At 38.9% G+C, this 11672-nt stretch overlaps 1 protein-coding gene across 1 annotated transcript; it reads right to left on the bottom strand.

The window, feature by feature from the left end:
• Nucleotides 1–3624: 3624 nt before the first annotated feature.
• On the bottom strand, nucleotides 3625–10891 carry LOC139978521 (carbohydrate sulfotransferase 11-like). Its single transcript, XM_071988814.1, has 3 exons — nucleotides 10609–10891; nucleotides 7085–7164; nucleotides 3625–5940 (listed from the first exon to the last, which is right to left on the bottom strand). Exons 1-3 carry the CDS (start codon nucleotides 10739–10741, stop codon nucleotides 5080–5082), a joined length of 1074 nt encoding a protein of 357 aa, XP_071844915.1. The 5' UTR covers nucleotides 10742–10891; the 3' UTR covers nucleotides 3625–5079.
• Between the last annotated feature and the right edge of the window lie 781 nt (nucleotides 10892–11672).

Genomic DNA, 11672 nt, shown 5'->3' with positions numbered 1-11672 from the left:
GAAACCGTAGTAGCTACACAAAGGTAACCATCATAGCGTATTGAAGCACAGGTAAGTAGGGAAAATAGAGGGCGATCAAAAAATTACCACTTAGTGAAATAGTCAAGTTAACTGTGCCTTGTTTCTGTTCAAGTGTGCGAATACGTTCATACTGAGCGTGTGTTAATGTTATTTGGAGCATGCGAACCATCCTGTTATATTCATACGCGAGCAATATAAGAAGGCGCAAAACCAAGTGACAAATTCTACAATTCCTACAATCGAAGCTGACAGGTTTGATTAAATATCATGGACGTTGTTGGTTCAGGGGGCATTTATTGGCAGGTGCATAGGGAGGGGTAAGGTGGAGTTCTTGGGCAGTTACTATGCTACTTTGTACCATGACGAAATCATAAGACATTGCTCCACAGTTGCCACCAGCATCAGTACTGGCACCAGTCACCAAGCTTAATCAACTCAGAAATGGACGTAACCCCATTGTCTGTTTGTTAATGGCTCCTCCCTAATTGACTGCCATGATGCAGATATGTTCATATTGACAGCCCTACTGTTTTTTTTTGTGGAGGTCAAAGGTCATTTGACAACAGTGGAGGTCCAAATCTAAATACTTTGTTAACATGAAAACCCAAAAGCAAAGCTGGAATAAACTTCATACTTGATATGTGGATCCTCCATTTTACATGTCGTATTTGTTTCCCATGAAGGTCAAAGGTCATTTAAAATCAACACTTGTCAAAGCCTGGAACCTTGTGAGCGTGATATCCTAAGTTACAAGTTCAAGTGCCAGCCATTAAAAAGAGCCCTAACATGTTTATCAAAGCTCTTTAAGTTTCCATCAGAAAAAGACATTAACGGTAATTCTCATTTTACGGCATTGCTTACAAGAAAACAAGGAATTTGATATTTATCATATACGACGGAAGGAGGAGGCGGCGGGGAGTGGAAATATCTGTTGCACCTTCTTCGTGAAAATTCGTGAATTGAAAAATTTGGTGATGAACAAGGTCCTGTATCTGTGTTTTTATCTTGGCAGGTGCGATGGCGGGGAGTTTGGCTGTTGGCTGTTACAAGCTCGTAGATTGAAACATGTTCATGATGTCTTGCAGGAAATGAACCCTGGAGAAAGGCAGGCGTTATACGATGTATTCCGTGAAATCCTGAGGCTGGATTGTAATGATCTTAGCACTTTGACATTACTCGCCAGCAGTGAAGATGTGGTCAGAGCCCAGATGACTGATGGCCTTGAGAACTTTATTACTGGCACACTGCATAAACAAATTTATAAAAATGCATTGGATAACACTTGCACTTCTCTTGATAATTTCGATATACCAATATAGTGCACGGCCTATGGCTATAACGTCGCCTGCGTCGATTTTGGTCGTTTCACAGTATTTATTGCTTGTACTCATGACCACAGGTAGGTTATATGTGTGGTACCTTCTGAGAAGGTAAATCCTTTTCTTATCTGTCGCATCATGGCGTTATTGCAATGTACGTACTAAGTGATTTATTGATGATTACAAGTGCTCTTGCACACTGACCTCAAAATCCTTGGTCTGAGTGGCCATTGCTCAGGAGGTATCACTATATTGACCAATTGCTAGACTCCCTTGACCCTGTCAATTTGGTAGTATACCGCAGTTAATGTGGTGAAGATAGTCGAAATATTGACTGAAATTCAATATTCTCCTGGTTCATACGAAGTCTTGTCATGTAATTATAGTTATTATATATCTATTAAAATTATTAGGTTTTCGTCAGTTTCACATAGTAACGTTAATCTTATTGTGGCGTAGTTATATTACTGAGCCGTCTGGAAGGCAAGCTATAGCGATGCGTGTCGGCGTTGAGTGTTCGCGTACGTGTCCAACGACTCGTACTGGTACAGCAACTATACTATTTATGCAGTGGCGTCACCAGACTTTTCAGTCTGGGGGGCACAGGGGTGGCACCAGCATTTGATGGGGGGCACTTAGGTGGATACGGATCGCCGTCCTGGGGGAGGGGTCTAAGGGGAGGGGGTGCCCCTCCAGACCGGCAGAACGGGAAATTATTGGGGGGGGGCTAATGTGTAGAGACTATCTAAGCGGAGCGCCACCATCGGTTGGCGCGCAGCGTACAAGGAATTTTTGGGTTTTTTAAACCCCCAGATGGCCGGAAACGGCACTTCCCGAGTGTTTTATGCTGCGAATACCTAGCCCTAAAGTATGGGCCTCAAGCCTGCAATTTCTCAGATTGCACGTAAAAGTCTGTAAAAACATTGTAATTTGTATATATATTCGATGGTGTTTTAAGAAAGTAGCTATTACTCGTAGTGTACTCGCAAAGACGTTTTTGAGTGTAGTAAGGGGATGTTGGAGAACTGGCTGAAATGAAGCAAGTCATTGGCCTAAGACGAAGTTTTGTTGCGCTTACCGGTACTCACACTCACTGCTTCCACTTTTCACGGGGCGTGAAGACGCGGTTGGGGTGACAATGTGGTCTATAGCCAGGGGACGGGCCGAGGGTCCCCCAGCATTTATTAAAATTATTACACCTATATAGTATACGTGTGCATCGGACAGATCGACAAGTATGCATTGAAAAATGGGCAGATGCACGTTTCGGAGCCTTGGTAAATATTGGGGGGGCGGCTTATCATGCATTTGCCCCCTCAACTTTTTCATTGGGGGCTGAGCCCCCCAAGTCCCCCCCTGGTGTCGCCGCCACTGCCCCCCCTTCCCTTTGGAAAATTTTCGCATACGGAGGATGGGCTAGATGCAAAATGCTGCCACATTTGAGGCTAAATTCGATCTAAAGATATCTCCAGAAATTGCTATTTTTGAGGTAATGATTTTAACAAGGGGCAGAATTTTGCAGAGGATATGAACCACATGCTGTCGATATTATGTCCAACCCTATATCAATAGAACCTACATTTGTTGAATTAATGTGTGCATGACCCCCGACTCCTTTCTTGTCTTTCTCGTTTTCACCCAATATCTGTTAAGATGTAACAGGTTCCAGCATCGTTATTGGCTCCTATCAGGGATCTCACCATGCAATCCAAAGTTTGATCACACATCGAGTATGGCTCAGTATGCAGGTGTGAACATTCGCCATTTGTTCCTACAAGCATCTAACCTCAAATAACCTCTGCACCCCCTACACAACAGGGTTAATATATGGGTCCACAAATATAGGCAAGTATGGTGCCTGCGGACCCTCACATTCTCACATTTCGTCAGCTCCTAACCTGTCAACCTCAGACCAAGGCAACATATTGCAGTACCCTCCCTTCTCACAGTCATGTAGCTCGCGAAGCGGACGTGTATATCCGCTGGTATGGCGTGAGCACTGACACATTCAATGTAAATATCGACACCTGTTGTGATGGCGCAGGTCACGACTTGGATACCCGACGTTCAAGGATAAACTTTTTCATTTTTTCGCAGCTCATTTGAAGAAAATACGAATTTCTGTGCTTCTTTGTCCTTATGAAAAACCAACTCAAATGATGGGAGTTGAATATAACAAAATATATATATATTTTTTTACCAACCCAAATCTCAGATGGGGGGGGGGCACTCGGGGGGCACTGGGTTTTCCAGGGGGGCACGTGCCCCCTGGCCCCCCCCCCTTGGCGACGCCACTGTGTTTATGTCCCACAACCGGGCAGGGTATAGCTTAAGATGTGAAACCTGAACAGAACTTCCCGTGTCGATGATAAAATCTAGTTTTGTAGCAGATATAGATGTTTTGTGAGAGAAAGAAAAGATTCTATCTAAAATTTTATGTTAGAAGTGTTGGGAGAATCTTTGACATGTTATAAATAGGGTTGTTGTTCAGTGAACAGCCGCCGTGTTCTTTATAGAGCAAATACCGACCACATAGTCCCATGTGTGGATTATATGACGATACAAGTCGTATTGTTACGTATTTCACTTGTTATACTTTACTTTGATTCTATATGGGCTGCAGTGTTGTATTCTTGTGATTTCAGATGTGTTCCCATCCAAGATCTGGTGATCAGTGGTTGAATATTGACGACTCGTTGCACCCAGTTGGGACAAATTTTTCTATACTGCAGTGTTATGTCCCGCTTCAGAGCACTCGTTTGTCAGTACGAGCAGTATGAATATCATGTTTCTATCAGATCAAGGTTAGGAACTGTTAATACTGACAATACCAGTGCTATGAGAGCATGGTATCTTAGTACAGTATAGAGAGATGTTAGCATTTGGAAATTGTCCCAACTGGCTGCTCATGATCATTGATTGATCATTATGAATAATACATGGGATAATCGATTGGATAATTATTTAATGATAGTTGTTATATGCAAATGTATTTTCGTAATCCCAATATTTTATTCTCATGTTTTGGGGTGCATGGACAAGGGACTCAATTTATGCACGTGACCATTTCTTCTGACTGTGTGATATAAACATGTTATTAATTTGATAAATATCTGTCACATTCCGTTCATAAATACGGCTTGGCTTGCCTGTAATTACGTGAACAATGTCAGAATCAAAATTACCAGGGACGATGCACTCTGTATATTCATAACACGTTAGTAATATGCCCTCATTGAATGTTATACAAAGCGAGTATATACGCATTCACACACCAGTAGAAAAACAATGTGGTCGAGTGGTCTGTGAAACGGGGTTCGATTCCTACCTTCGCCCGATGAGTCTAAAAAGACGAAATTATATATATATATATATATATATATATATATATATATATATATATATATATATATATATATATATATACATATATACATATATATATATTATATATATACAGCATTAGAAATGAAGCTTATGCTGAACAAGTACAATGTAGCAATATATTATGACAACGGAGCAAATATGCTATCTATATAGGGTTTCTGAGTACAGGAAAGGCAACAAGACGGTCTTCTGGAAGTGAAGATCCAAGCATTTATACCAGTTTAGCTTTGTTCTGGATGATTCTGGCATACTCTTCTTGAGAGACTTATATCAATAGAAACACACTTTCTGGATGTGGTATAATTTATCACTCGATTAATATCGCGGTATAATATTTGAAGTAATGTTTCGATCATATATCGATATTATAACAAAACAATTTGAAATCCATTTGAAATCTCTCATACAACGCCCTCATCTTCTGTTTCGAAAGATTTGACGTGTACTTGTCGATAGTTGAACGGTGTGAGCTATTGGTTGGGTTAGTTGGTGGGTGGAGTTGAAGGTCCGCAGAATCTGGGAGGAGAAACTTTTTGATGACAAAATCGTTGTCTCGGGTTAGAGTTTCAAATCTACCTATGAAATCATACTTGATCTGACAGGGCATACAGAGGTCGCTGATTGGTCGCCAGTGGTCCTCGGTGTAGTCCAAAACTGTGGAAGGATCACCAAGGTAAGAAGCGAAATCTTCAAAAGTGGCATTGTACTCTATGCCATTCGTAAGATCATCTACCGAGTCTTTAAGTTTCTTTATTTTGGCACTAAATTTCTTTCTAAAATTAATGGAATCTTGATTAGTAGGTTTCTCCAGTTTATCGCGATACGCTGAAACTAACCGCGATATCGGTTCACGGACAAACAGGACTTTTTGATACTCGTTTAAGCGATACATTATGTCTTTTGGCTTGAAGTTGCTCAAAAGCGGAAGCACACTATCCGCCATTACGTGAATGTCAATATGTTGGATTTCTTGGTTCGGTTGAAGGAAGTCTAACCCTGTAAGTAATATTCTCTTGATGTTAGTGCAGGCGACTTTAGGTACAAAACAATACAAGAGTTTGTACTTATCGATAACGTAAAGATGATTTAGATGGTTGATAAAAGATTGATTTGAGATATCAGGTGCAGTAGTATCCGTCTTATAGCAAACATCGTGGATTAATATCTTCCGGCTTTTTTGAATTTCAGCTTGGCAGACACCATCACAGTCATCCTGAAATGTGATTAAAATGAAAAACAATGTAACTCAACATAGAATACATGTAAACACTTAAAATAACGATTACTCCCCACCCCCTCCCCCTCCTCCACACCACACTATACTCTTTTCAAAACCCTAGAAGAAACCAGTTCTCTCTGGAAGTTTCTGAGGTTGAGAGACATTTTGTCAATTGTGTGGTTGCCTCGAGGAAATTGTGTGAACTTTTCTGGAGGTTTGAATAAAAAATCTTCGTATAATTTAATGTGGCCGCGAAGACATGAAGCTTTCAAATTTGGTGGTATTGTATGAATGCATCTGGCAATAACAAGGGTGACTGATGTTTATCCTTGCAAGTCAGCTGATTTTGTTTCTTTATTTTACAGTTAATCATCTTTTTGCAAATTAATTGAGGTCTTGTGTGACATTTGGGATCACAGCTCATGTTCAGCGTTTGCTGCCTTGAGCTTCACATCACTGAATAGTCTTGGCAAATATGTAAGTGCCGGTTTTAGATTCGCGATATGAGTTTCAAAGGGCGATACACTTCCTTACTCTGCAGTAACGGATAATGAAGACAAATATTCGAAGCCTGTAGGTGTGAAGCATCTAAATACACATAATCTGGAAGTTATAAGGTGAAACAAGAAGATTCCGCAGTGACGTCTAGCAGATGGGGAAGGGAGCACTATGGCAAACTTAGGGCTCTTCTAGTTCAAATGTAAATGGTCATGGTGGCAAAAGTTGAATTTTTGATGATAGCACAAGTCATCAGCTATCATATGCTGGGTAGGAAATGTCAGTTGAAAACTTGTACATATGCTCTATTATAAACCTTGGAAAGTGAAGAGTTTAGTGTGTAAGTCAATGGGAGCAATTATTTGTGGTGTGATACCAAACTTGTTCCCAAGTCTCCGAAATGCAATAAACTGGACTTATAAACCTGCGATTCTTCTCGTAATTAATAAAGACGAGATCTTTTTTAAAACATTTTTTTAAACATTTAGCTATATTACAACGCGCCGTGCAAAAGCCTTGGAGATATGTGAACAGTACAGATCTCGCGCATTAGGGTCCAGAGCCGTATCTATGCTATTGTAAGGAGCGATATGACAGTGTACTGATGCATAAATGCTGAAGATCCCCATTGAACACTTACCGAGTCCACCAGGTCGAATTTGTTCACAGTGTTCCAATTGATTGTCTTGAGAATATCATGATGTTTTGCTGCCAGAACCTCTACAGAAAGAAGAAGAAATAAATTTCAAATTACTTCATGAAGTTTTGAAGATTATCCCTTTATCGTAAGTATGGTCAGTGAAGGTATTTACATGTTTTTTTCTTTATCGTAATCCTTTGTTATTAAACTACAAAATTCCCTCTATACTCAGGTCCATAGCCATACCGGGGCGCGAACATTTTCTTCCCAAGCAAGTTTGCAATTACGGAGTTTTCAGCCAATCAGAATGCTGGTAACGTCAGCACCAATAATGACCATCGCTTGGAAGTTCGAAGACACACACTGAGTTACACACTGACACTTATTTAAGTCTAGTGACGGGGTTTCCCTTCAAACGCCCTAACTTTACTTTTAATGTTTGGATCACATGTTGAACTGACTTATGATACATACGTTCCATTGGGTTCGTGTCTACGTTATCTAAGATTCGTGAGCCGTACTCTTGAAGTCAGAATTCGTTTCGTGGAATGGGTACACTAAAATCAACTTCAGGACGCGAGTTCCCCCATATCAATCACAAAATGTGCCCCCCCCCCCGTCCAAATTCCTGGCTACGTCGCTGTTTGTAACGCATATATTTTTTAAGCAATATCATGCGAAAGCGAAGGAATACATTTCCCCACTCGACGTACACAAGCCACCAAAAAAAAACACACACACAAGAACAGAGGGCACTTAAGAAATGGTTTTGTAGGATTTTAAAAGCTGCGAGCAGGTTTCCAACTTCTGTTCTTGGTTAGTAAATTTACTATTTGTTTGTGCTGTGTGTGTTACCCACGTGATGTTCTCGTTAACAGTCGAGGCAGAATTCACCCATGAGTTTTTTTTTTACGAGATTATGAATTTTTGGCTGACAGCTGTATTTCGCGGAGTTTATCAAGTTTTATATGCCAAAGTAAACTTATCATCTGTAGATAACATATTAAGTTAAACTTAAACAGAACTTCAGAAATGTTATTCGTCAAATAAGCAGAGAATAATTGTTATCTCGAGAAAAGTAACTGAATACATGCAGGCTCATTAATCAATTAATATTACTATCATCCTTATTGTTCTTATAATTGTTAGTTTAACTGTTACAGCTGTGTTATAATTGTTTATACTGTTGTAGCGTTATTTTCTACTGGGTAGATGGATGGATGGATGGCTGGAAGGATGAATGGATGGATAGATCGAGTGACGGTGGGGTATCACAATAGCTCAACCCAGCATAGCTGGTTTGAGCTACAAAAATGAGAGAAAAGGCATCTCAAGAAATGAAAAAGGCTTTTAAAATGGCAGTGGAATTCTATTGAAGTTTGAACATTTACTTGCAATCGTCCCCCTCCCCTCCTCCCCCCCCCCCACCCGCTTCATTCCAACCCGTACTCTTCATGCACTCTGTAATGCATTTTATGTTTGCGCTCTTTTGTTGACTAGTTGGTCTGTATAATAAATATAAAAAAGTACAATTTATAGAAGAAAGAAAGAAAATTAAGCGTCTATTCGATCTATATATACATTACCATTTTGTTTTGTGTGAAAGACCTATACATGCAAGAATCATTGCGAACAATGATATTGGCTATTAGCCAAGCAAATCACAAGAATTGTGGAAACCACCATTGACTGCTTTTAGCAAAAAATCTCTGTAATGGAATTGTTGTTAAAAAAGTAATTGCGTTGATTGTTATGATTTATTCGTTTTCAAACATATTCAATCATCTGTGCAAATGATTGAAATTTTGGTTCTTTGTAGAACAAGTTGTGGTTTTTTCAAAGAAAGAAAGATATTCATTCAAAACATTGTTATGTTTTTCATAGGCCTAGCTGTGAGGGTGTGTACTTGAGATTTGTTCATGTACAAGTTATGCATGTAGAGGTCACTGGAACCATAACACTGTATGCACTATTGCAACCTCCTTGCAATCATTCATATATGTAAATCAGTTAAGTTTTATTGTTTAGCTTAATGTTTAATTCACATGGAATTGCATTAGCTGATATCCCACTGATTATTGGTAAAGTGGGACCAGTTTGGATATGTTAAGAAATTGGACAATTCATTTACTGGGGTGTCAGCCAGAAGTGACAGTACTTTGCAAAGCAACAACAAACTTGTCTAAAATGAAGAGAAATCGCTTTGACAGAGATCTTCCAGTGCTCCTACCTTCTAGTACCGTAAAATGACAAGAACAAGAACAATCTTGAACCGATACCATACCCTTTGGTTGTTGAAGTGGTTTAAGTAACAGACACTATCGACACATTTTGCTCCAAGCGATTTGTATGATTTTGTATGATTGGAACACCATAATATAAGTGTACAGTACATATATTGTATTGGGTGTACATGTACAGTGTGTATTAGTGTTATGTGTAAACAGTCTTCTGACACTCATTGTCCTTATCCAAATGGATCCCACCAAACATGATACGAGCCCAGCCATTTTCACATTATTACAGAAAAGTATTAGCACATAAATTTATTCATAGTAGTTAAGTATCCTCTAAGGGTAAAGTGCATCCACGATAGAGACAGCTTGAGACGATACTACAATAGCATTGTATTTTGAGTCCAATAGTTTCTTTTTAAAGATGAATCTGGAGCTTTTGTGTTGCTGGTCCTTACTGTTTTCCACCTTCAATTTATGAATGGGTTAAGAACAATTTTAAGGTTTAAACTGACTGACCAGTGTTTCTTGGTGCTTTATCATTTTTGCCTAACAATTTAAACTGTTAGTTAAAGTGAATATACCTTTACATTAGCACTGACTGTATTGATTACTGTACCCACTTTATAAAATCCTTCTCAGCAATCAAACCCTGTCTCTTTAAGTGAACATGGAGAACATATATATTTTCAATGTTGGGTTGTCTAATGTGTGGTTTATACACAACTTTGTGAAAAGTATTTTTTTGTAAACTGTACTTTGAAGTGTTTCACAAATGATCTGCACATTTGAATTAATCAAACACCCCGTACATGTATCTTTTGATTGACATTCATTTTATAGTAAAGTCTTTTAAATTAAGTGAATTAAACCAGAAGCATACAGTACATTGCAAATAGTATTTGTTTATATGAAAATGATATCTGCAGGAATATAGTGAAAATGGCTGGGCTAGTATCATGTTTGGTGGGGATCCATTTGGATAAGGACAATGTGTTCTTCACCAACTGAAAGAGTATCCTAGTTGTTCTATCTCGTCCTTTGAAATACACGGTGGGGAAAGACCATGCCACACTGTATATGTTTACACCTAACAATTGTGAAGCAATGCAACTGAAAGTTTCAGAATATGCTTAATGCATGGGATTCCAGTCATACAATAAATTTGGGAATTTTTCAAGGATGTCGAACTACAACATACTCCAAAATCTGGTGATTTGATATGGAATGATATATGTATATATATATATATATATATATATATATATATATATTGCATTTGTGACTTACCGTTTAACTTGTGCATGCCTTTGGCGTTCTTGCTGTGCTCCGTGTTGTAGTTCAGTACTATGAGGACGGTCAGTAATAGAAGCATCATCAAGGTAACACGCGCGTTTCTTCTCAATTTAACGCAAAGTGACATGGTTTCGTCTCGGGTTAGGTTCTTCACCAACTGGCAGAGTATCCTAGTTGTTCTATCTCGTCCTTTGAAATACACGGTGGATAAAGACCATGCCACACTGTAAAACGACAAGCACACACGGTATAAGGTTGGGGTATATATATCAATTTCTATGTTGGTATAGGCCTACGACAAAATGTGCACACGCACCGTGACGTACACACACACAAATGTTGTAATACGGTAGTAATCATATGAACAATAAACCCCATATATGCTTCAGTGACCTTCTAATGCAGTTACAAGACAAAAGATATTGATATGCTACCTTAGCTTTCGACGATGTATATGAGATTATCTGTTAAGGCTTTATTTAGAAACTACAATTTCTTTTCTTTCTTTTTTAGTAAAAGAAAATAACGCATACTTTTAGTCGTTCTGCATATGTTTCTTTTTATCATTTACATTTGTTAAATTCTGAAAACATTTTTGTCTTAATTTTGCAGTGACCGTAACTAACATGCAAAATACATTATGATTTGTAAATAAGAAGCATACTCTACACTTTATAACACGTCCTCGTGACTTGTACCAATTGCATAAGTCTACCAGACGAAATTAATGTAAGCATGCTTGCTTGTAACCAAGTAGCTTAAAGGTGGGAGCTCTCGTAGACTTTTAGAAATAGAGGGCTTTTATTTCAGTGGTTTTGCGTGTCACCCATTACTCACATGACGTTTCTGAGTGGTCACCTGGTCGTAGCCGTACTTAGCTGTGAACGGTATTGTGCGGCAAGCTATGGCCGCGATTGATGTACGTTTGTTTACTATACGTTTAGTCAGTGTTGTGCATACTCAAGTTGTTTGGTAGTTAGCACAGTGTTTACGAACGTATTTTATATACATGCAGCCCGTTTGCAGTAACACAGTATCGAGATTGTAATTTGAAGCAT

The sequence above is a fragment of the Apostichopus japonicus genome, chromosome 2 (assembly GCF_037975245.1).
Source record: "Apostichopus japonicus isolate 1M-3 chromosome 2, ASM3797524v1, whole genome shotgun sequence".
In the NCBI taxonomy this organism is placed as follows: Eukaryota; Metazoa; Echinodermata; class Holothuroidea; order Aspidochirotida; family Stichopodidae; genus Apostichopus; species Apostichopus japonicus.
The sequence above is the reverse complement of the archived record's forward strand: the minus strand, read 5'-3'. Positions and strand labels throughout refer to the sequence as shown.

Bases quoted from the DNA above. Each gene is read 5' to 3' on its own strand.
- LOC139978521 (XM_071988814.1), bottom strand. From the start codon at position 10,741: ATGTCACTTTGCGTTAAATTGAGAAGAAACGCGCGTGTTACCTTGATG. The intron at 7,165-10,608 runs GTAAGTCACAAA...TTCTTTCTGTAG, and splicing joins AGGCATGCACAAGTTAAACG to AGGTTCTGGCAGCAAAACAT. The intron at 5,941-7,084 runs GTAAGTGTTCAA...ATCACATTTCAG, and splicing joins AATTCGACCTGGTGGACTCG to GATGACTGTGATGGTGTCTG.